This window comes from Pogona vitticeps, chromosome 5, assembly GCF_051106095.1.
Source record: "Pogona vitticeps strain Pit_001003342236 chromosome 5, PviZW2.1, whole genome shotgun sequence".
NCBI classification, from domain to species: domain Eukaryota; kingdom Metazoa; phylum Chordata; class Lepidosauria; order Squamata; family Agamidae; genus Pogona; species Pogona vitticeps.
In genome coordinates this window covers 159,164,303-159,190,480 of record NC_135787.1, presented here as the reverse complement: position 1 = coordinate 159,190,480, position 26,178 = coordinate 159,164,303, and the positions used below count along the sequence as shown (strand labels likewise).

General features: G+C 41.9%; 1 protein-coding gene across 1 annotated transcript in view; it reads left to right on the top strand.

Annotated features, from left to right (window-relative positions):
* The first annotated feature begins 6,527 nt into the window (after positions 1–6,527).
* LOC110089011 (sodium-coupled monocarboxylate transporter 1) overlaps positions 6,528–26,178 on the top strand; it is a 34,922-nt gene continuing 15,271 nt past the window's right edge. The window contains exons 1-7 of the mRNA XM_020811734.3: positions 6,528–7,060; positions 8,820–8,885; positions 11,033–11,084; positions 13,050–13,117; positions 13,815–13,969; positions 14,309–14,449; positions 24,087–24,216. Of these exons, the coding sequence (XP_020667393.1) occupies positions 6,713–7,060; positions 8,820–8,885; positions 11,033–11,084; positions 13,050–13,117; positions 13,815–13,969; positions 14,309–14,449; positions 24,087–24,216 (960 nt within the window). The 5' untranslated portion in view covers positions 6,528–6,712. The remainder of the gene's footprint in view (positions 7,061–8,819; positions 8,886–11,032; positions 11,085–13,049; positions 13,118–13,814; positions 13,970–14,308; positions 14,450–24,086; positions 24,217–26,178) is intronic.

The window sequence follows — 26,178 nt, the reverse complement described above, 5'->3', positions numbered from 1 at the left end:
GGTTTTGGCCTTTGTAATAGCAAAAGGGGCCACTTTATCCAGACAGCAAAGTGGGCATTAGCCCAGGGTCCACATTAAAAGGAGGATGGAGCAGCCAAGGCAATAGCAGCAGCCATCTGGGAGCCATCGGGGCTGTGAGGGTGAGGCTGGCCTGGGATGCTGGTGCAGTGCACACAGGTGGGGCTCTTGGCTGGCAAGCCATGAGGGCTGGACAGTAGGCAAATGATGCTCAGCTTCTTCATGCACCATGTTCTCCCCCCCCCCGATGGCCCACCATGTTGAGATTTTTGATCTAAAATGTATTGAATATAAAGTTGTATAGTAAAAATATAAAATGGCTGATATAACTTGAGTCATGTACGAAGTGGATTCAGGTATGTACCAGGGTTAAAGACTTGGATGTACAGCTGCAGAAAATGATGTGATCTGATGTAATGTCAAATTATGTAATGTACATTCTGATTGGTCCCTAGATATATAAAAGGACATGTGTAAAGGGGACATGTTATCTGCTGTAACTCAGATCATTTATTTCTATACTACGTATTATATCATGTTATGTCATGCTGCCACTTGAATGTCTGAAATCTATACTCTCTGTATATTTGTAAATAGACTATGTTGAATTTCACTCTCTCAGTGTTACAGTGTATTTGCAACCTGCTGTCTCCTAACTCTGCTTATGTCCAGAATCAAATGGACATTTTTTAACAAATTCTCAACACATTGCAGCTGGGAAAGAGCAACAGGATCTTCCACAGGTGCAGTGCCCTTTTCTGCCTCCTCTCTGCTCTCCCATAGGTGGTGGGCACCATTGGGATGTCTGATCTTCTTCCTGTGCTGGGTACCAACGTGGCATGAGTGGGAGGCACACCTGCAGGGGTTGCTGCTGGGCACCACCACCTGCCAAGGAGAAGGACATCCTCCTGCACCTTGAGGACTTGCTGAGGGATGTCTTCTGGGGCCCTGAGGTTGCAACATTCCTGGAGGTGCACAGGCCTGTCTTCATCCCCAGCTGCCCCAATGGCATCCTGGAACTCGAGCTCCTCAGCAAGACCTGCCTCTCCTGACAAGGGAAGGGTTGCTGGCTGGGATGCATGGGGCACTCTGCTTAGGTTCAGAGGCACTCTTCCTGCCAGCGCCCTAAGTTCAGTGGTGGTGGCTGTTCCTTCAAAGCACCTGTCACCCTCCACCTCCTCCGGTGCCTGATCCTGGCATCCTGCGACTCCATAAAACAGGCAGCCTCCCTTCCGCCCTTTCATGTGGTCCTGCTGTGGATTGCAGCCTTGACATGCTCTGCACATGATGTACATAACTTTTCTTCTTACCTGAGCATGTGCAGAGTGCTTCAAATCTCAGCTTTAGTCTTCCCTTTCTTGTTCCTCCTTCATAAGCCAGATTTTCTTTTCATTGTTATGTTAGTTGTTTGTTTACCTAAGCATTGTTCACTTGTTTACTGCTACCGAGATTACCTTAGTGAGTCAGTCTTATTTATGTTATATTACATCGTTCATGTTGTGCAACCTATTTAGGTGGCAGGTAATGGAGAGGGAGGGAGGAGGAAGGGACCCTCTACTATTAAATTTTTTTGCCCAGGGCCCACCAGAGCCTTGAATTAGCCCTGGCAGAGAGTTCTAGTAGGCATCCTTCAGTCTCAAGAGACTATGGTATCGTGCTCTGTATGGAGGTCTTGGAACAGTGTTTTGTGTGGCTGAGAAGGCCAATTCGAGAGTGACAATCCCTTCCACACTGAAGACAAATACTGTACAACCTGTCCCCTGTCCAGCTCCCTGGTTTTGCTTGTTTCGGGACTGCCTCTTTGCCTCGGTCTGCTGTACAAGTGTCTCTTCAAATTGGGAGAGGCCATGATGCACGGCCTGCCTCCAGGCTGAACGCTCAGACGTCAAGGTTTCCCATCTGTTGAGGTCCATTCCTAAGGCCTTCAGATCCCGCTTGCAGATGTCCTTGTAACGCAGCTGTGGTCTCCCTCGGGGGCGGCTTCCCTGCACTAATTCTCCATACAGGAGATCTTTTGGAATCCGACCATCAGCCATTCTCACGACATGCCCAAGCCAACGTAGACGGCGCTGTTTCAATATTGTATACATGCTGAAAATTCCAGCTCGTTCTAGGACTATTCTGTTTGGAACTTTGTCCTGCCAGGTGATACCGAAGATGCGTCGGAGACAACGCATATGGAAAGTGTTCAGCTTCCTCTCCTGCCGTGCACAAAGGGTCCAGGACTCGCTGCAGTATAGGAGTGTGCTCAGGACACAGGCTCTATAGACCTGGATTTTGGTGTATGCCGTCAACTTCTTATTAAGCCATACTCTCTTTGTGAGTCTAGAGAACATGGTAGCTGCTTTCCCAATGGCAGAGAGTACAATTATATTAATTATAACAATCTTGATTTATACCTTTTTGTAATTTGTGAAAATGAGGAGGATTGTCTAGCCACACATGGATCAGGAATATTAACTTAGTTGCCATTGGGATCCAGAAGGCAAGACGTGGTTACTGGAGTGCCATCCATTCCCATAAAGGAGACAGAGAGAGAAGGGGAATACGGACTCACAATGACTCCAGAGGAAACCTCAGAGTCCCTCCAGGGGGCAGAAGAGGAAGAACTCTCCCAGAGCTTGAGGGGGATGGGAGTGAGGGAAGAACAGTTTAGAAAGGCGAGAAATGAAAGTAAGAAAAGGGAGGAGATAGAAGTAGGGGAGGGAGAAGAGATAGAGAAAGGAGAGTCATTGTCACCAGGTTGGGAATGGATCTGGCTGCAAGATCCTTGGACCCAGAAGTGGGAGATATTGAAGGTACCCCAGGGAAGAGGCCAACCATAGGAGAAGAATGGGGGTTCCCCCTAGACCAGTGGCGGTGAACCTTTTTGGGCCTGAGTGCCCAAACTGGGGGAAAAATAGTGGGTGGTGTGCTACGGCTTTGGCAGGACCAGAAGTGGCGGTGGAAGGGGGAACCCCAAGCACGGAGATGCCTTGAGACTCCACTTTAGATCCACCACAAACGGCAGCTGCTCCAGATCCTGGCCCGCCACCTGTTGAAATGCCAGCACCCTGGCTGCATCGCCTCCTGAAGTTTGGCTGCAGGGGGGGAGGGGAGTAGCGATCTGGCAACTTACAGCTCGCGTGCCTGCAGAAAGGGATCTGTGTGCCAGCTGTGGCACATGTGCCATAGGTTTGCCATCACTGCCCTAGACCATCTTACTGGGGAGAAGCAGAAGTGAGAGAGTGGAAGAGGAGATTAAGAAAGGAGAGAGAAAGGGTGGGAAAGGAGCGAATGGCAAGCATGGGAAATGAAGAAGAGTCAGAATGGAGAGAGTATGGGAAACGCTGGAACCCGGGGAGCATCCTAAGTGGGAAGATTTCGTTGGAGATGCATCCGTGCCCCTGTTGCCTATACAGACGGGAACAACATTCAAAGAATGGTCACCGGTCAAGCAGCCAGGGCCATGGAAGTCTAGTTAGGGTAACCCCTTCATTCTAGAAGATTTGAAGCCCCTTCCTGCCCCATTAGAGAGAGGTGAAAAAGACTTATGTTCCGGTTCCTGATAATTATTTAACAATTCAAAAATGAATGTTCCATCGTTACCACTGCAAATTGTATTGTGAAGTTACTGGAGATAAGGAAGAGCCACATGAAGTTCCTACTGAACCCTCACAGCCATACAGTAATTCAAGACTGGTATAACTTCCTGCTGCTGATATGTCAGCATTATAACACATATTCAGAAATAATTATTTTCAGAATTAGTATGTAATCTTTTAATTCTTCACATCCTCAGCCACTTTATGCAAATTCTTCATATTTTCATTTCACCGTATAGATAGGAAGCACTGCTTAGAACAGTGGTTCCCAACCTTGGGCAAATCAGATGTTATTTGACTGTAATTCCCAGAAACTCTGGCCAGCACAGCTAGTGGGGAAGGCTTCTGGGAGTTGTAGTCCAAAAACACCTGAGTATCCCAGGGTTGGGACTTGCTGGCTTAGGAGGATGCAAGGCTCTCTCAGTCCCACCACTCTTACAGGTGTGATGGGAACATGGGAGAGGACCTTCTCTGTTGCTGCTCCCAGACCACAGAAGGCCACGCTAGCCTATCTTTGCTGTCCTTCTGCACGAAGCAAAGATTTTTCTCTTCAGGCAGGTTTTCCCTTAGTAACTAAGAAAGTAACTGATAGTTACTCCCTTAGTTACTGGCTGTCTGGGACTGGGTTTGTAAATGCATTGTTGTTCCATATTGCTTCTAAATGTATTTTTATTATTGATCTGATTTACCATTTTAAATATAATATACATTTAATTCTTTAAAAAGATTTATTTACTTACTGTATTTGCTTTTAAATATTGTCCTTTTAATTATATTAGCCACCTTTGGTCCTTTTTAAGGAGAAAGGTGGGGTAAAAATATTTTAAATAAATAAATAAAGTACCATAAATGTTCAATGAATGCTTTATATAATGACACCATAGTGTGACTGGATTATTTAAATACAGTTCCCCCCCCCCCCCCAGTACTGCACTGGGCAGCAAACCAGAAGGTTCAACTCACAAGCTGTTTACAGAGCACAAATTGTTTCATGCAAGAGAAAGTCTTGGAAGGCAGAAAGATGACTCGTGAGTTTTTTAAGCAGAGACCTATCAGGAGCCCTTCCTATACCAGTGGACTGCCTGCAACAGCCATGTGTTTCAATTAGATGAGTGCCTTTCCAGCTCAGTATTACTTGTTTGGACAAACTAAGCTAAAATGTACTACTGTTTGCTCACTCTCTCTGACCGGTCTGATGGCTGTACAGATCACGAACATTCCAAGTGCTTCCAGCAAAGCAGGGAAAGCATGTATAGACACATAAGGATTCCCACTGTGGTGTGGTGGATGGAAAGATGGACTAGGACCCTGGAGAACAAGGCCTGAATCCTGCTCAGCCATGGAAACTCACTGGGAGAGTGGAATTTCCAAGATATTCCTTAAATATCTTGCTTACCTTGAAAGTCGGTTCTGGCATGAGGGCATATCAAAGCAAGAGCAAAGCAAAGCATGCTGCTTATATACCGCCCCATAGTGCTTCAAGCACTCTCTGGGCGGTTTACAAGTTAATTATGCAGGCTACACATTGCCCCCCCCCCCCCCCCCAGCGAGCTGGGTACTCATTTTACCGACCTCGGAAGGATAGAAGGCAGAGTCAGTCTTGAGCCGGCTACCTGGGATTTGAACCCCAGGTCGTGAGCACAGTTTTGGCTGCAGTACAGCGGTGTAACCACTGCGCACATCTCACACACACACACACACACACACACACACACACACACACACACACACACACACACACACACACACACACACACACACACACACACACACACACACACACACACACACACACACACACACACACACATTTCCAGGAGTTTGAAGTAGAAAAGGCTTTAAAAACAAGATACTGTATTTTAAAAATGTGAGTGAATGGGTAAGTGAGAGCAAAGATAATCACTGTGGATGGACCGTCCTTCCTTTGTGGGTTATGAATCAATTTGCAGGAGGACATCACATTTGGGTGGATAATGAAAGGGCACACTGAGCTAGGGCAGCAATGGCTTTCCTTTTAATTAATCCATCATCTTAACATGAACACTATTACTCAAGGTGCGACTCTCTTTCCCAGGCCCGTTGCTCGATTGGAGGCGGCCAATTATACGGCTAATGACACCTAAGGCTTCTGTTTAAAAGGCCGATTTGGCAAAAGCTATTGATTAAATCTTGCCAGGCCTGTTTCAGGGCTCCTCCTCTCCCCCACGACCTGCGCATCCCTGCTGCTGTGAGGTTGAAAGGAGGAGGAAGGAACCCGAACTTGGAGTTCCTTCTCCAGGTGGCTGAGGGCAGGGAGTTGTCACAGCTTAAGGCCAACCCCAGGGAAGCGCAGCCAAATAAAAGGCGAGGAGAAGGAAGCCCTGTCAGGCTTCCCTCGCTAGGGGCGGACGAGAAGGGCATTAATTCCCCAGGGGACACCGTGGCACTGAGGAAGAGGGGCGAAGCAGACCCGCTGGGCAGAGAAGCGCCAAGGAGAGAGAGAGAGAGAGAGAGAGAGAGAGAGAGAGAGAGAGGAGGGAGAAAGAGTGCCAGTCCCCCGTAGGGCAAGAAAGGCGCCCCACAGGAAAAGGGCGCGGAATTTGCCGGAGAGAGAAGCGGGGCTGAGGGGAGGGGGAGAGCGAAGGCAAGGGCAGGAGTGCGGGGAGAGCAAACGGAAGGAGGAAAGGGCAGGTCAAGGAGGGGCAGAAAGTGAAGAGAAAGGGGCACAGCGAAAGACCCCCCCGGCTGGAAGGAAAGGAAGGGCGCGCGGGCTGAACGCCTAGTGGGGCGGCGCCAGGTGGCGGTGCAAGAGGAGCTCCGAGGCATCAGCTCGGGCGAGGAAGAGCAGGAGCCGCGTGAGGGGCAGAAAGGCTCCTCCTTGGGGGAATTCAGAAGGCACCTGCCACAGAGCGCGGGCCTGACTGAGGGGGGCGCGAGGCTGAGAGGAAAGGGCGCCGGACGGGCTTCTTCGGCGCCCGAGGGGTCCACGGAGCGGCGTGCTCCACGGCCAAGCCCCCCGCGAGGGCGCCCGGCTCCCCAAGGCGTCCCAGGGCGCCGACTCCCAGCCGCCCCGCTTGCGCTTCTCGGGGCCACTCAGGGAATTCCCTGCCGAGACTCGAGGGCACGGAGCCATGCCCGGCTGCAGAGCCCTCGGGGGCTTCGGCGTCTGGGACTACCTGGTCTTCGCCGCCATGCTGCTCATCTCCGCCGTCATCGGTGTTTTTTACGCCTGCGTGGGGCGCCAGGATACCTCCAAGGAATTCTTGGTGGGCGGCCGCCAGATGACGGCCGTGCCGGTGGCGCTCTCCCTGACGGCCAGCTTCATGTCCGCCGTGACCGTGCTGGGCACCCCGTCCGAGGTCTACCGTTTCGGGGCCATGTTCAGCATCTTCGCCATCTCCTATGCGCTGATGGTCATCCTGAGCGCCGAGATCTTTCTGCCCGTCTTCTACCGCCTGGGCATCACCAGCACCTACGAGGTGAGCGGGGAAGGGGCTGGTCTTAGCCGTCTGTGGTGCGGCAGATTGCCCGATTTCAGCGCTCCCCTCGCCCCACTCCGTCCCTGACTTTTAAGTCCGGAGTCGGCAATGTCGGCAGGTCGAAGGGACAGACTGCTTACAATGTGAAGAAAGGGGACGGCGGAGCAGAACCCCAATAGGGGTGGGAAACACAACTTTCTTGATGGGAATCAAGGAATCTGAGGAGGCCGCGGGCTACGTGTAGTCGCAGGACAACACTTCGCCCACCTCTGCTTTAAGCAGTTTTCTGAGAGCTGAATCTCAAACTCTGACTATGTGGGCTGTTTAGGCTGCTGTTTGGAGCGCTACAGGGAGGGTCTGGGGCGCCCCCAGAGGGTTCCTACCCTCACCTTTCTGGCCCCTGTAATGGGGCTTCTACTTTTCTGGTGCAGGTAAGACCGCTCTGGTTTGGATCTGTTCCAACATGTGCAATTGCTGGAACCGATTTAAAGTAAGCCTTCCTCTTTCACTTTGACATTATGGTGAAGTGGCATCATAAGGAAGCCACTTCAGGATATTGGCAGATTAATCCCTCTGCTGGACAGAGGGCAAGGGAAGTGAAAATTTTTTATCTATCTATTTATTTTAATAGCTTGTTCTAATCATATCTGGTGTTCCCAAGCAGCCCACACTAGTTTGCTTTCTGCTGCTAATGTAGCCATACTGTCAGTCCAACAAGGACAAAAATCAACAGACTTACCAGCTCCATAATGTTGTGAAATGTACCTACAAGTTCTTTCCATATTGATTAACTAATTTAACTTTACTATTTGTTTAGTGGATTAGATTGCACAAGTACCTGCATATTTATGCAGCTATCTGACACCCAAGATTTTATATTCAATGGTTTCAAAACAGAGGTGAACCTTTCTTTATTATAGATTGAAATACATTTTTCTTCCCTTTATGTGAAACAATATGTGATGTTTCTGCCCCAGGTACAGCAGCCAGAATCCTGTTGGTGCTTTACATATACGTAAGTTAAATTCTGTAAGTCTCCTTAGCAATTGCTGCTAATTATTTAAGTGGTGCTCATACCTGCTGCACAGTTGGACACACACCTTGTAACATGTCTTGTCAGTTAATCACAATTTGCCATCATCAATTATGCAATTTAACCTACAAATGTATAAATCACCAACAGAGCTCTGACCAATGCTATATTTATCTTTAGAAGATTACAATGCTCGCTTGATATTTATATAGAGTATGTATGTACAGTTATAGTAGTAGGCAAAAGAAAGCATTCCCAAACTGAATTAAGATGTAGATTCTCTCCCTCAGATTAATAACACAGACCTCTCCGATAGGTTTCCCTCTTTTCCCTTTAAGGGCAATATTTTTCATCAGGCCAACTGAAAGATCACAAAATATCATAATCAAGTTTCTGAATTTTGCAGAATTTAGCAGATAAAGTGTTAAAGCTATTAAAGCGAAAGCAATTGAATAAAAACTGCATACCTTGCACAGTATTTTGTGATCATGAGTTAGTCTCATGAAAGTTATCGCCCCATTATGGATGTTTAATTATTTATTTCTGGCCAATAATAACCTTTGCCTTTTCCATCAAGAGATTATCTCTCTCTCCAAAAATATTTAGGTAGCTTGTGAGTGGGACAGGGAGGCGCACCCAAAATATAGGGGGTGAGGCACCTTTCTTGGTTGGTATATGAGCCACTCTTACACATGTAAAATTTTATGTGAACTTTGTTTCTTTCAGTACTTAGAACTTCGATTTAATAGATATTTGCGCCTGTGTGGGACAGCACTCTTCATTATACTGACGGTAAGAAATTAATCTGTATACTACCTTATCTCTGAGATTTCTGAAGCCAATGGTTATTGTGGGTTTTTCGGGCTCTTTGGCTGTGTTCTGAAGGTCGTTCTTCCTAATGTTTCACCAGTCTCTGTGGCCGGCATCTTCAGAGAGAGACTGGTGAAACGTTAGGAAGAACAACCTTCAGAACACAGCCAAAGAGCCCGAAAAATCCACAACTACCATTAGATCCCGGCCGTGAAAGCCTTTGTGAATACATTTCTGAAGCCAACTTTGTGGTTTTATAGTTGTTAGATTACATAACAATGAAAGTTCATTTAGTTTAAATACCAAGTGTGAAATGGTGTACAAGATGGTTTATATTGCTTAATAATGAGGTGAGAACATTAATAGCCCCACAGAAATAACTTAAAGATTTGTCACTCATTGCAAAACATGGATTGTTAAGTAAATAGACTACCCGGAAAACTTCTCACATGATACTGTGAGAAGCAACTGGCTGCACTTGAGATTTTCTTGTTGCATTTTGCAAAGCATGCTATTTGGCACTAGGGTCTTAATGCAGAAACAGTAAGTTCCCCACTGTCTCTTTCCCCATGTTGTACTCTGCATCCTCTAAAAAGCCTATGCAGAAGGCTCAACAATTTGGGATGGGGTGCAGGTTGTGTGATACTTAGTCGCTCACCTTGGCCAGCTGAGTATCACACAACCTAACTTACGTCTCAATGGCTTTGTGACAATAAAATAGAGAAGTCCAAGCATACAAACTACCTTACGCTCCTGAGACAAACAGCAAGCTTGATGTCAAGTGAACAGAACCAATGACTTGTTCAGAATGGGACTAGTTTCAGATAATTTATCCTCATACCAACAAGAGGTGATCAGCATTATTTTGATTTGACAATACTAGTCATATGTTCAATTAGAAGTTTCATATATGGTGCTTTTCTGCAGAGCAAGAGCTATACTTCCTTGGGTAACCTCTTGAGTTCTAGGGCTGCAGACACCAATCCCTGGATCTTGGAAAGTTACTAGCAAGACTCCCCATCCCATCCCACATTTTCTTCTCATAATAACATGCCAAAATTGTTCTTGTTACCCCTTTCTGGGCCAAATTTCCTTTAAAAACATTGTTGTGCTGGAAAAACAATAGTTAATATGACTAAAGAAATGAACTAAGAGGCATATAACCAGTGAAGTAGCATTTCCTCTAGAATAACAAACTTTATAGTGTGGAGTCCTCCTGGATTTGAAGTTGTTCATGGAAATGCAGGTGGTGAGGTGGTGTGTGTCTCTTATTAGCTTACGCTGGTACACCGGTATGAGCCTATCTGAACATTACACACCTTGCCCCTGTTACTCACACCCTAGTGACTACCTAACTATGCCTTTATAGTGCACTTTTTGTCATTTATGTCTGAAGGTTCTCTAGAAGCTTCAGTTAGTATAGAATACAGGGACCCAGTTATAGAAGTGGATATATCCTACTTCACCTGCTCTATCAGGCCATTTACTTCTGAGCCCAATACAGTGTTTGTATTCATGCTGAAAGCCCCATATAGTTTGAGATTACAGCAGGAGGAAACATGACAGACCCCCTTCTTATGCCTTGCTTATCTCATTCTGGGGACCTGCCAGAAGGCAGAAAGTCACTGGGTACATTTGCTGAGAAAGATAGTAGAGGAGATTCCTCTGAATCACACTCTTCCTTCCATTTGGGAAGGAGAGATGCACACAAAGTTGGCCCCTCTTAGCCAGCATTTGCAATAATTGGCTGAGACTCTTTTGCTCTCCCTTCTCACAAAGCAGGTCCCATAAAATTAAAACTACTCCCATTTTACTGGAGTTCTATTCAGATAATATGGACACATGACTCCTGTAATCCCTTGAAGCAAGTTACATTGTTCAGATTCACACAGCAATCTCTTTGACTAATGAGATTACTTCATATGTGGTTTGAGGCATGAAGGCAGTATAATTCAATGTGAAATTTGCATTCACATTTAAGATTATTTTACAATGCCAGGAAGTGTTAGCGAGAATGAAGACAAGGATATTGAACTCCACAAATGTTTGGCTATATGAAAACATGCAAATAAATTAATTTCTCAATAGAATGCTTTCTCACCATACCTTTGTGTCTGTTTTCTTTCCAGATTTTATATACTGGAATTGTCATTTATGCTCCAGCTTTAGCTTTAAATCAAGGTAAGAGGCATTAAAGTGCATATAAAGGAGCTTTTTAAGTTCTTTAGTATCAGTCAGATTAATGATACAGTACTTCAGAGTATTTGTTGTGACCATGACTATGCTTTGCAGAAAGACAAATATGTTTCCTATAGGTGTGGAAAGGGTACTGCTTTTTGAGCTAATACACTAATTTTCACATATGTTTTGCATTTGACCATTTCTCTCTCTCTCTCTCCTCCACTTCCTTCCTTCCTTCCTTCCTTCCTTCCTTCCTTCCTTCCTTCCTTCCTTCCTTCCTTCCTTGTAAGCCTAGGTGGAACACATTATCAAGTACCTGTAGACTATTATAGTCACATTCAGATATTATAGCAAATCACAGTTGAATGTGGGGAAAAACGAGCCTTGTGTTTACTTACTTATTCTTTTCTGATATAACTGAAACCTTTTCCTACTACCTACTGTTAATTCTAATTTATCATGTCCACCAAAGCTTGAAATGTGGCAAATTTGTACAAACTATTATCTGTTTTGATTACAAGCTTCATAGCAGTTGAAGTTGCCTGGTTTAGAACAAATAATTACTTTAAAAGTTACATGTGTAGGTGGTTCATGATGGGAAAAGGGGGTACCCTTTTGCAATTTTGTGGTGAATCACACACACATTCCCCGTCCCATGAGTTGGTGTCTTTACATAGTTTATTGGTTTTGATCACAACAATTGAAAGTGGTGCAGTAATTAAAAAGTTATGAGCTCAAAGTCAAGCCAGGTAGGAGGGAGAGTGTACAAGATTTGCTTTGCTTTGCTTTGATCACATTAACCTATACTGTATATTTCTTTTTGCTTGATGACTGAAGTGTGCCATGTATAGCCTTACAAGTCACACATTGTAGAGAATTTGATGAACCAGAATAGCTTAGAATTGTTTCTAGTAGGAAGAAGCCAAATGCTTCTGGAATCTACAAGCAGGGCATGATAATGATGATTTTCCTTTGGTGTTCTCAAAGGCTTTCATCACTGGGATCTGATGGTTGTAGGTTTTTCGGGCTGTTTGGCCATTTTCTGGAGGGTTGAGTTCAGTGCTGAGAAACTAAGCTTCACAGTTCCGATTTGCATGATCTACCAGTGTTTTGATTATGCCTTTTTTTGTTGTGGGTGGTGGTTGGAGTTTTTGTGTAGGTACCAGTCTGTGTGGAAGGATTTTCTGTAGACCTTGTGTCCCAATAGGAAGTCAGGTTTATGTACGACCATGACATCTAAGAAAGGGAGTTGGCCCTCTATTTCTTTTTCCATGGTGAATTGTATATTTGGGTGGATGCTGCTGAGATGGTTCAGAAATTCTTCCAGTTTTTCTTCACCGTGGCTTCAAATTGTGAAGGTGTCATCCATGTATTGGAACCACACAGTGGGTGTGAAGGGTGCCGAAGCCAGGGCCTGTTTTTTGAAATGTTCCATGTAGAAGTTTGCTATAACTGGGCTGAGAGGGCTTCCCATGGCCACTCCATCTGTCTGTTCATAAAAATCGTTATCCCACTGAAAATAGCTGGTTGTTAGGCAGTGTTGGAAAGGGGCCTTGATATCTTCTGAAAATATCTGCTGGATGAGTGTCAGAGTGTCCTTTATCGGTACCTTGGTGAATAGGGATATTCCAGAACATGGCCAAACAGCCCAAAAAACCTACAACAACCACTTTCCTTAGAGTTTATTGTCAGCATCTGTTATACTTGCCCTTGAACATAAAGGTTTCCAGCTAGACAACAAAGGTCATATAGCCTGTTATGCAGGATTTTTTTTTCTGGGAATAATTCCAAGCAAGCCTCTATGAAAAAAATTGTTGAAGGACAAACATTAATCAAGTAAATCCTGTAGTTATCCTCTCTTTGTAAATATTGTCAAAATATTTTTTGTTATATAGCTATTCTTAAAAGTATATCTTTATATTTCTTATAAAACCTGTTGTTTACACTTTACATTTCATTTTTTAGTTACTGGAATGGACTTGTGGGGTGCAGTGGTTACAACAGGAATAGTCTGTACTTTTTATTGCACACTGGTATGTCTATGGTACATTTGATAACTCCTAGTCTGATACTACCATTTATTACTCTATCTAAATATCTAAAAGAGAAGTACAACTCTCCTTCAAATGGAATTTTTTTCAATTATTACAACTTTCCCATTTTTGAAAAGAAATTTTCCAACTCTCTGCGAAATTCTTCATTTAAGGATTTTGAAATCCTTATTGCTTTAAACACCTTTATTAGGCCAACTGATCACAGATAATGTTGCAAGTTAGATTCTCCACATCTCTTATTAGGCAAAAATATTACAAAAGCAAAGAGGAAAGGAAAATGGGGGAGAGGGGAGAAAATGATTGGATGTTCCAAGTCAAAATGAAGGGGAGAGGAGTGTATAAACATTCAAATTACGTTGTACCAGTTGATGTGATGGATTGAACTTGCAACAGGAAGTGCCTTAAGACAACTGTTGAAGAAGAAAGTACTGTATAAAATGTTCAATCCCTATATAAAATTAAGCTCAGAACTGTCTTGATCTTTTGGCAAGGCACGCAGAAGAAGGAAACTGTAATTAATTAATTAGAATTACATTACTGTCATAAATTATTTTGAGCATTAGCCTTTGAGAAGAAGACAGATGTCTGGAAACAGAAGAAATGCTGTGATGGTGGTGGTGGTTTTATTTTTTAACAGAGAAACTGAGTCCGTCATATACGTGTCTTATCCACACAGGGTGGACTGAAAGCAGTAGTTTGGACAGATGTTTTCCAAGTTGGAATTATGGTAGCTGGATTTTCAGCTGTGATTATACGGGCAGTTGTGGTTCAAGGGGATATTGGACGTATACTAAATGATTCCTACCATGGAGGAAGATTAAATTTCTGGAAGTAAGTTTTTTGTTTGTTTCAGTCACAATATTAAAGAACATTGTAAAGAATTTGGCTCTTAAAACCAAACTTTGAGTACATCTCCCTTCAGTGCAACCCACAATCCTATGCATAGTCAGTTTATCTAGAATTATTTATTTTCTAGCTAAATGTAAGTCACTGTCAAATATGTGTAGAATTCAGTATTTGTGTTAATGTGACAACATGAGTTTAGTATTTTAAAATTGTATATTAATGTTTTTACAAATTATGTTCTAGAAATTTATGGAAAATTAAGAGGGGAAGAAAGTTTGCAAAAACCATTGAAATTACCTGACAGTTCCTTCATTTCCAATTTAGCTTTAATCCTGATCCTTTGCAAAGACACACATTCTGGACTATTGTGATCGGTGGGACTTCTACGTGGCTTGGTATGTACGGAATCAGCCAGTCTCAAGTTCAGCGCTACATTGCCTGCAAAACCAGATTTCAAGCAAAACTGTAAGTTCATTGTTCTGACCAGAATCTGCTTTATAAGGTAGCAAAAGATGAAAACAAGTGTTTAGTTTTGCCTTTATTATAAAAGGTATTCCTGTATTCAATTTGTTATTACGTGGCATCAAGTTGAAACCAACTTATATTAATGACCCTAACAGGGTTAACAAGATGAAAGGTTAAAGGAGTGGTTTTACCACTTCCACATCCCCAATGAACTTCCATGGCTGATTGGGGATTCAAACCTAGGCCTCCTGAATCCTAGTCCATTACTTTATCCACTACTGTACATCATATTGGATATTGAATACTTACTAGTCACTAGCAAAAGTATCTGGCTTCATATGCATTAAAATAGCCATTACAGTATGGAAAGTTTCAAACAACATTATGGAATTGTCAAAGTTGGGCACACTTTCTCCAATTATTATGAACAAAGTCATAGACTGTGAGGCCCGCAGACATGCATCCTGCCTTTTCATTACATTTTTCCTCCACAGAAGGTGTAGTCACTGATTTGGAGTAGATGAACCTTGCAATTATTTCAATATATCCCTGAAAGGTTGGGTGTTTATTTGTTTGTTTGTTTGGCTGATTCCATACATACCACAATGGTATGTCAATGTGTGACAATGGCTGCAATAAGCTGACATTGACACTAAGCCAATTTGTTATTAACACAGTAGATAAAAATCACAATCTAAGCCTCGTCTGTAGAGATAATTTTCCCCCCTTCCAGAGCTGGTTCATAGCTTCAGCCATTGCTATTATTTTTCACATTAATTTGACAAAAGGAATGTATTTATTGAACACATATTTCTGGCTGCATAACATTGAACCAGAAATTTATAGGCATATACGTTTCTAACCACATGCTTTATTCAAGCCCATTTCAGTTCCAGAATGAGGAAACCAAATTAAAAACTGAAAGTGAATTGAAACAAATTTCTACACCTGCCCCCCACAGCCTTTTGTACAGCACACACTATGCACTCACGAGGGCAGGTCCTTGGCATCTTCATAGACATCAAGGCTAGGAAAGTCCCCACCTAAGACCTTGAAGAATCAAATAGTACCTGGCAAGATGAATCAGGGTAAGGCAAGTTAATATGTTGCTATGTTCCTTCAGGAAATATGAGAAGACGCTTAATGTGAAAGTATTACTCATACAAATATTTTGTCAAGCACAAAAAGATGTTGCTCTTATGCGTACATAATCGCTGGCTGCTAGAAAGAAAGATTAACTATGTCAATGAAGAGAAAGAACAGTAAGAGTGACTGACAGCTATGTTTAACAAAGGGATTTGAGATAAGATTTCTGTCTTCATCACAAGAAGAAAAGATCACTGACCTGTTGATGCTTCCCAAACTCATGTCAAAAGGTCAGAGGATATTTGCAGTTCATATCTTTTTGTTTCCCAGTTTTATTCACTTTAAAGTCACAAACTTTAATTTAGTATTTTTTTTAAAAAAATTGCAAGATACAGAATGGTTCCATGAAAATTATTTTATCATTTTCTGTTTAGACATTTATTCATACTATGGGTAGGCAACTGTGGCTTTCAGATGTTATTGGATTCTACCTGCCAAATGCCTTGGCTAAGATAACCGATGATGATGGAAGCTACAGTCCAGCAACATCTGGTGGCTCAAAGGTTGATCAGCCTTGATTTATGCACTTGCGAACAGGCTGTTTAACTGATATTAAAATGCCCTAGAAAAAGAAGCATGCTTCCTAAGATGTCTAAATCAGATGCCTAAAAATAGTTTCTTAAAATAGAGAGCAAATGGCCAGTAATAAATGGGAACCATTATGCTGTAGCTGTGAGTTTGAAGCTGATGGGAAAGCAAAATAATCTCTTGAAATTGTTGAATATAACTCAGAATAATGGACATAAATTCTGTCTTTATATCTCAGAAGGAACTGACATACAACAGTCAGCTCACACATTCCAAAAACTGAATGGCTTTTCAAAATAATTTTTTAAAGTGTAAATTGTTTTTAGCGCCTTTCTATTTTGAAAGGAGTTTAAACATTTACTCCACAACATCCTGAAAATGCAAGGCAAGCAGCAGCAATTCTTAAAAAGAAGTTAAAATAAGATTGGAACAGTATGAAGACACAACCTTGACTGAACTCACCAACATTTTTGCGGTGCTTCTGAAATAAATTTATGCTGTAAACCAAGGTAGGCAATTTGGACAAGGGGCAGTGCCCTAATTGTTCACTTCCTTACGGGCCACACCTTGCCCAGAAGTGCCAAAACATTTAAGTGAAATCAAGTGACTGGATGTCTGCTTCAATTTGGTCTTTAGGTTTTGGGGGGATTTGAGGCTTGAGGGAGCCCTGAAACCCATGTTTTAGGGGGAAAAAACCCTCTACTCCATGGGACATCAGGGACTGTTGTGGAGATTTTCCCATGACTGCTAAGTCACTCATCCCCCCCTCCCCGTATTACTAGCAAAGTTGGGTGGGTAACTCAGTGGGTTAACTATCTGGCTGAGGAGCCAGAGGTTGGGAGCTCTATTCTCTACTGTGCCTCCTGTGAGTAAAGCCATCCTGCATGGCCTTGGGCAAACTGCACAGTCCCAGGGCACTCCCAGAAGAAGGGAATGGTAAACCACCTCTGAGTATTCTCTACCTGGAAAACCTGGTAAATGGCGGCCATAAATTCAAATTAACTTTAATGATTATTATTATTACAGGCAAAAACCTCTTGTACAATCTTAAAAAGTGAAAAGTGCAAAGGTGCAAAGGACTCACAATAGTTGTCACCAATTGCTGTGAAAATGTATTGTATGTAGTTGTGGCCTCTGTTTTACCAAACACAGAGTTCATGAAGGTATCTCAACACGCCCTTTACACGCTGCTACCAGTTGATCTCTTTATCAACTTATATTTCCTATGAAAGACTGAGGTCCATTCAGTACTGAACTTTTAAACAGAAACAGGTTTATTGATTACAAGTTGTTTCAGGAATAATTATTTAGCAGATTCTTAAAGTTACACAAAGCTTCTGTATTTTATTTTAGCCTCTTCTATCTTAATTAATACAGGTCACACTCTGACTACTTAAACACTCTCTCTGCCTCAAACTCCAAGCTCTCTCTGCCCTCATAAACAAACAGCTAAGTACATGCAAATATAACAATAACTTACCACTATTTATACCTTAGAATACAGTTTCCTATCCATTACAAGGTTTAATAGATCAAACTTACCACTTTATAAACATTTAAGACAATTAATATAAACATTTGCTTTTAACATTAATACCAGTTGCATTGCATCACCTTTATTATTTCCTGTCACTCTACACACCTCAGTTCATAAACATCCAAACAAATATTGCATTTCAATCGTATTTCATAACCAGTGCACAAACAGAACATTTAATACAACATTATAAACTCTGTTATCCACCCATTAGTCATTTGGTCTTGGAGACAATGTGTCTGCAACCACTTTTAAAGATCCTTTGATGTTTTTAATTTCAAAGTCGTAATCTTGGAGAATCAAGGACCATCTGGTCAGTTTGCTACTATTCATATGCAAAGTTCTCAACCATTTCAAAGCTGAGTGGTCAGTGCACAGGGCAAACTTTCTTTTCCTTCTATATGGCTTATGCTTCTTCCAGGTCCATATGACAAACAGGTATGCCCTCTTGATGGCAGACCAATGTCTCTCATGAAGTTGAAGTCTTCTGCTGGTAAAAGTCACTCTCACTGTCATCCACTTGGCACAGCCCAGCTCCAAGTCTGGTGCTCAATGCACCCACACAGCTGAAGAATTCCCAATTTGAGTTTGGTGCAACGAAGACTGGTTTTGAAGTCCGCACTCTCTTCCAACAATCAACAATCACCTGGCATTCTGATATCCACTGGATTTCCTTGGCTTGTCTTTTCTGGGTGAAGCCTGTTTTCTTTTTGACTCGTGGCTGTGGTTTCTTAACTGGGGATGGGGTAGACAGTTTCTTCCCCCTCCTCCAGAACATCTATGGCTGCATTCTTCTTTGTGATCTTATTGCTCTTGCTTTCATTCTCACCCACAAACGTGCCCACAGGTACTTTAGGCGCAACAGGTGGGGAACCACTATCACGGGTCACCTCAAGATTCCTATGCAAATTTCTTTTAGGTGAAATCTCAAGCACTTCATTTATGTCAGAGGTGTCAAGACTTTCATAATCTGGTTCTATCCTTTTAATTGCTAGTTTCTCCTATAGTGGTTTGCCTTGCAAGATTTTAAGTGCCTTTGCAGCTGCATGAGGAGCCTTCCCAGTACTAGTCCCTTCAGCTTTCCAGTACTCTTGTGACACTACAGCTCCAAACCATGCTAACTGCAATTCACTCCCCTCTATGGGTCTCAACATCCCCACTTCACCCTTGGGACAGAATGCTCTTTCCCAGGCCATTTCATCACACCAGTCCCTCTGCTTTTCATGAGCACTCCCCCAGCTTTGCCCTTCTATATCTAAGGACTTTTGCAGACCTACATGTTGGGAGGGGTCGAGATCCCTGGCAAAGAGCATAGCTTAGCCTTTGTCATGTCATCCCCAGTACCACTCATTTGGCATGTATCACACATCTGACAAAACTGTTTAACTTGCTGACCCTTGGCCAGTAAAAGTTCTTTGGCCAGTAAAAGTTCTTTGCAACCCTTTGGCCAGTAAAGAACTTGGCCAGTAAAAGTTCTTTGCAACCCTTTGTTTGGTACGCAATATCCCCATGTGAGCTCCATAAGCATCATTATGCACTTTGCGTAAGATCTGGCCTCTATATTTTTCAAGTACAAGTTGTTTGAGTTTTCCATCTCCACCCCTCTGAGGTGCTAACAAAATTTCCCTATATAACAGATTGTTATCTATTATATATCTCTCTGAAAAGGGATGTGGTGGCGCTGCAGGTTAAACTGCTGAAGCCTCTGTGCTGCAAGGTCAGAAGACCTGCAGTCATAAGATCAAATCCATGTGATGGAGTGAGCTCCCGTCACTTCTCCCAGCTCCCACCAACCTAGTAGTTCGAAAGCATGCAAAATGCAAAACTGTGAGTAGATAAATAGGTACCACCTCAGTGGGAAGGTAAACGGTCTAGTCACGCTGGCCACATGGCCATGGAGGATTGTCTGTGGACAAAACACTAGCTCTATGGGCTGGAAATGGAGATGAGCACCTAGAGTCAGACACAACTGGACAAATTGTCAAGGGGAACCTTTACCTTTTTTATATACAGTGGTGCCTCGCTTAACGAGCGCACCGTATAACGATGAAATCGCATAGCGATCCGTTTTTTCGGATCGCTAATGCGATCGCACAACGTTTTTCTTATGGGGCACAATTCGCTTTGTGAAGACCGGTAAGCGTTTCGCTTACCGATCTTCGCAAAACGACCCCCGCCGATCAGCTGTTTGGTGGCCAAAATGGCCGCCGGAAGCCAGGAAATGGCCTAAAATGGCCGCGTGCAGCGTTTTCGCGCCCTCATTAAGCGAGGCGAGGGCGCGAAAATGGCTGCCGGCCATCCTGAAGCTTCGCTGAACGGTGAGTATTTGGCCTATTTGGAACGCATTAAACGATGTTTAATGCGTTCCAATGGAAATCGCTACCCCGTTCAGCGATGCTTCAGCATAGCGAAGGTTAATCCGGAACGGATTAACCTCGCTATGCGAGGCACCACTGTATATCTCTGGGCATTTAAGTGTTAATGAAGAGGGACTTCCCTTAGCTTTCTCAAAGCACTGTATAAGGGTGGTATCCTCCTTCTGTTCCTTATCAAATTATGAATTATTTGGGTTTATCATAAATATAACTTCTGCCATTTCATCCACATCAGAGTTTTCCTTTAAACTGGGGCCTTCCAGGTTACTTTCAGGAGTTAGGGATTCCATTTTCCCCTCAGGGATTGTTAACTGCTCTCCTTGCAAATGTGTTATTACAAAAGCACTCTGCACATGCTTAGTGAGATCTAATCCGATCAAACAAGGTGTGGGTATTGATCAGAAATTGCTACATCTCAAATTCCAACCCAGTCTCTATAGTTTATCTTTACTTTAGCCATAGGTAAAATCACTGCCATAGAACTTATTCCCTTGAGGGGAAGTATTTGTTCTTTAGGAACATCAGGATGTCATAGGGTTAAATGGGAACAGGTATTTACAATGCCAACATAAGATATCTCATTACTACTAATGTTCTCTCCAGAGTTCTGTAGTAAAATATTATCTGCCTTTATAAGAAAGCACTGAACAACTCTAGCTTGTGGCAGATCAAAATTTTTGTTGTGCTAGTTGCTATGGAGACAGAACCATTGTTACAACCTCCTTCAGTGGCTTCCACTGGTTTTATACAGTAAACTTTTTTGGTCTGACTATCATCTTTTTTGATTTTTATTGTTTTTCATACAATTTGATTGAACATGCCCAAACTTGCTGCAGTTATTGCACTCTCTGTAAGGAGATCTATAAAACTTTTCCTCAGGGTTCATTTGCTTTGGTGGACTATGCCCTGGCAACTTAGGTGAGGTACTAAGCTGGCCATGTTTCCCTGACATTTTACTGTTGTAATTTTTATTGAATGGGTTCTTACTGTTGTCCCAGTTCTGCCTGTAAAATTTTACCTCAGAAAACTTAGGAACTCTAATCTCACTAATGGAATCAGCATATTCAGATGCCTGTAATACATTTTTAGGATTTTTGTCTTTGACTAAATAACACAATTCCCCAGGCAAAATGGAATAAAATTGTTTTAAACCAACCACATTTTTCATTTGGTCTAGAGATGTGACATTTTCACATTCCATCCATTTGTCCAAACATTGAATCAATTTAGCCCCCAGTTGGGCATAAGATTCTCCAGGCTTTTGGTAAGGGAATGAAATTTTCTTCTAAGGTGTTCTGCATTTATGCTAAATCTAGGGTATATCATTTTTCTATATGCCTCAAAATATCTAGCTTGCTCCAGAGGCATTAGAGAATAAAGTTCAGCTAAATCTCCACTTATTTGTGATCTCAAAACTACCATATTTTCATCATTCTTAATCTCAAATTCCCAGCATGTGCTCTCAAATGTAATCAGGAAAGATTCAGGGCAATCTCCTTTCCTATACTGTATTGGGGAAATTTATTTATATCAATTTTTGAGAGATATTCCTCATTTGAGTTGTTGTTGTTATTGTTATTGTTGTTGTTGTTGTTGTTGTTGTTGTTGTTGTTGTTGTTGTTGTTGTTGTTGTTGTTATTTTGAGCAGCTAATTCCAATTTTTTCATCTCTCTTTGAAATTCCATTTGTCTGTTTTCTTGCTTAAATTCCCTTTCCTTTTCTCTTTGCCTTAATTCCAGCTTCCTTTCTCTTAATTCCATTTGTCTGGCCTCAGCCTTAAGCTCTAGTTCCCTAGCTCTTTCTTCAGCCCTCGCTTTCTCTTCTCAAGTTCTATGGCTTTTTATTTAATTTCTAGTTCCATGGCTTTTTCTCTGAATCTGTACTCCTGTTCTAATTTCCATTTTTCAAAATCTTGGGAGCTGTTTTTCTGAGGTACTCTCATCAGTCTCCTCCTGTTCCACTGGAGCTAGAGGGTCTCCATTTTCCTCCACTTCCTAACGTAAACTTTTTGCCTTTTGACTTCCTTTTTGGCTACATTTGGGTGGCATGTTTAAGTCTGAGTGAAATAGTCTTGAATGTGTAGCCTGCATAATTAACTTGTAAACTGCCCAGAGAGTGCTTGAAACACTATGGGGCAGTATACAGTATAAGCAGCACACTTTTTTGAATGTCTGTACTGCTTTTAAAAAGGACCTGTATTTCTGCTGTTAATTCCAGCAACTATGTTGTTGCACTTCACTCAGCAGCTGTCTCTGCTGCCCTCCAGCCCACAACCGTTTAATAACTGTGTCTCTCTGTCTGAGCTATTATTGCTCTCAGACACTAAAATAATTTTATTTTCAAGCCTCTGCTTTGAAAATTTTCCTATCACCTCAGATCTGCTCTGATCCAGGCTTCCGCTCTTATCCAACACTGCCCCCTTATCTCTCAGAGCCTTGGATTTCAAGCTAGCCCACTGGGTCTCTCAAATCCTGAGGTAAACAAAAAAAATTTCCCTTTAGAGTCAGTTCCCTATCTTTAGTTCCCCCAGATCTTGGTTCAGAAGCCCCACCACTAAGCTTTTCCACAAAAGCTCTAGCAGGCTACCCACTTCTTTACCACAGACCTCTGACTAAATGGCACCCACAACTCCAGAAAATTAACTTTTAAACATCAGTTTTACTGGATTATTTCATATCCCACCACTGGACACCAAATGTGGCGTTTACCCCATGGTCCCTGTTTGTTTCCCCAAACACAGAGCTTACGAAGGTATCTCAATACACCCTTTAACAAGGTGCCACCAGTCAATCTCTTTATCAACTTATATTTCCTATGAAAGACTGAGGTCCATTCAGTACTTAACTTTTAAACAGAAACAGGTTTATTGATTACAAGTTGTTTCAGGAATAATTATTTAGCAGATTCTTAAAGTTACACAAAGCTTCTGTATTTTACTTAACCTCTTCTATCTTAATTAATAGAGAGGTTAATTACTAAGCACATTCTTAAAGTTATACAAAGCTTCTGTATTTTACTTTAACCTATCTTAATTAATGCAGGTCACACTCTGACTAATCACTGCTTAAACACTCTCTCTGCCTCAAACTCCAAACTCTCTCTGTCTCTGACTGAACTGACTAGACTCTGACTCACCCCCCCTTCTGGTTTCTCTGGCTCCACCCCCCTCAACAGCTTCTGTTGGTGCAGGCCAATACCATTTTATATATACAGTATAGGAAGACAGGATATTCGCTACAGTAGTTTCTGCTCAGAAACCAAACACAGGCTAGATAGTACTTCATTCTGAAGCAAGGCTCACTAAATAAGATGCGTGTACTTAAATTGTTCTTGAATAGAAACTCATGGAAGTGTTTTGCCTCCCTCAGGTCACATTGATTTCTTATTCCTGATGGAACCCTCTGATCCCAATCTCAGACTTTCCCAAGGGCTTAGTAAAGAGAAAAGGGCAGAAATAGCCATTATTTAGGAACAAAACCAACATACATGTGAACATTCATTCAGTTGTATCCCAGCAGCTTAGCAAGGGTCTTATAGACAGGTGAAATGAAACAACTTGTTTTAGCTACATACAGTGGTGCCTCGCAAGACGAAAGTAATTCATTCTGCTAGTAGTGTTATCTTGCGAAATTTTCGGCTTGCGAAAAGCATTTTCCCATATGGGAACCTCGCAAGATGAAAATTTGTCTTGCAAGGCATCAGTCTTGCGAAAAACATTTGTCTTGTGAAGTACCGCCATAGAAGAAGCCGTCTTGCGAGGCACCACAGCGATCACAAAAAGCATTCATCTTCCGGGTTTTTTGTCCCGTGAAGCGTTGATCTTGCGAGGGACCACTGTATATTCATACATGCTGCTGAATGTAAGAAGATCTGCATTATTTTTTCAATTGAAGGAACAAATATATTCTTACCTAACAAAGGTTTTCTTTTCTTTGGCTGCCAAAGAGGAAATAAATACAGGTATACAATATGACACATAATTGCATAATGGCTAGAACAAGTGATGTTTCCACATATTTCCAAGGTGAAAACTATTGTTATTTCCTTATAGATCTCTTTATGTAAACCTTCTGGGACTCTGGGCAATTCTTGTATGTGCAGTGTTTTGTGGATTAGCAATGTATTCTATTTACAAGGACTGTGACCCTTGGACAGCAGCATGTGTGTCTGCACCAGACCAGGTTTGTAGTAAACATTTTAAATTAATATAAAATAAAATTAGAACTGCAATCTTGGATTTGACACTGATGTGATATTGAGTACATGGGCTCACTAGTGCAGTCATGAGACTATCCATTTGGAAATAACAAAGTAGGAATAACATTAAATATTTTTATCCAGCATTCCCATAGAATGTCTTGCCAAATTCATGAAATGAATGAAATCTGGGTTCTGATGCAAACTGTGCACCTTGCAATTATTGTGTTTTTCAAGAGGTAATTTAGAAAACTTCTGTGGCTGGGTGGGAGGGCACTTATTTCCCATTTGAATCTTAAATATATTTTAATATATGTAGATAGATACACTGTGTTGCAGTGGGACATGCTATATGCACAATTATGCTAATATACCAGTGTGCAGCTTTGTTCTCCCCTTTACAAAAATACTTATCATAGATGTGTGTGTGTGTGTGTCTGTGTGTGCGCAATGTCCACTGTTTTCAGACAAATAAGTGAAATAAATTGCATAAATAGCAAATCAGGGGTATTTGTGAAATTCTGGGATGACATTAGGTAGAGCAAATTACTGCCGATTCTTCACAGGGCAAAGCAGCCTTTCCTAGACCCTTCTTGTTGAATCCATTATTTGTGATGTTAATTTAAATAAATAAATAAATGTGTGCTATATTTCTAAACATAGTCCAAGGAACATTCAGCAGGTACCAAAGGAGAGTGACAGCCAAACACCCCCCCAAAAGTTGAAGACTTCTTTTGGATCTCTACCACTGAGGTTTAGGAAGAGGGTTCAGGCAGAGGTCACCAGATACTGTTGTGTTGCCAGCCATTTCATGTAGCTGTAGGGTGCAATCAAAGAAATGTTGAGAATTAGTTAATATTTTCTGAACATAAGCAGAGTTAGGAGATATCAGATTGCAAAGACACTATAACGTTAAGAGAGTAAAATTCAACATAATCTATTTACAAATACACAGAGAGCATAGATTTCAGACATTCAACTGGCAGCATGACATGATATAATACATAGTATAGAAATAAATGATCTGACATACAGCAGAGAACATGTCCCCTTTACACATGTCCTTTTATATATCTAGGGACCAATCAGAATGTACATTACATCAGATTACATTATTTTCTCCAGCTGCACAACATCAAGTCTTTAACCTTGGTACACACCTGAATTCACTTTCTACATGATTAAGGTTATATCAGCCATTTTACTTTTTACTATACATCATTATATTTAATATATTTTAGGTCAAATATTTCAATAAGAAATACGCCATTATTTCTAGTCAGGATTTGCATTTTAGAATTTTCTTTCTTTTTTTTCTTTCTTAAATAGATTTTACTAAATTTTACACTGGGAATGAATGTATATTTGATGGTGAATGAATGCCTGCATTTTCTAGAATGGGCTTTGAGTGGATAAGTCAAAATTAATGCACTAGAGCCTGTTTTTCTCTTTTTGCTGCCTTTTTCCCTTTTGTTGACCTGGTGATGCAAATATCACTGCCTACTAGCCTTTGTGGCATTGCCAGATGAGTGTGTGTTGACAGAAGTAAAATCATCCCATTCCATTCTATCTCTAAGTATTTAAGGTCTATCTTAGTAGCAAAATCAATAGTGTTGTATAGTCCTACATTATGGCCATTTTCTTTTCCCCGTTTATGGGAATGGCTTTTCCACAGGTATCTGGAAATGCACAAATACCATCACTGACCTCGACAAGGATTGGGTTGGAGTGACACCTAAAGGACACAGTGTAGATCAGATACCAATCTGTACATCCTTATTTGGGCACAGACTAGAAAGGGGGCCAGTGCACATCCTAAGTTTACATATATATGTACATGTACTGTATGTGTTTTTTTATTTACACATATTTAGGTTTGGATGAGTTAAAGAGTATGCACAGAATGGAAATTTAAAAAATTAAAGCACAGAAGAAAGAAATCAAAA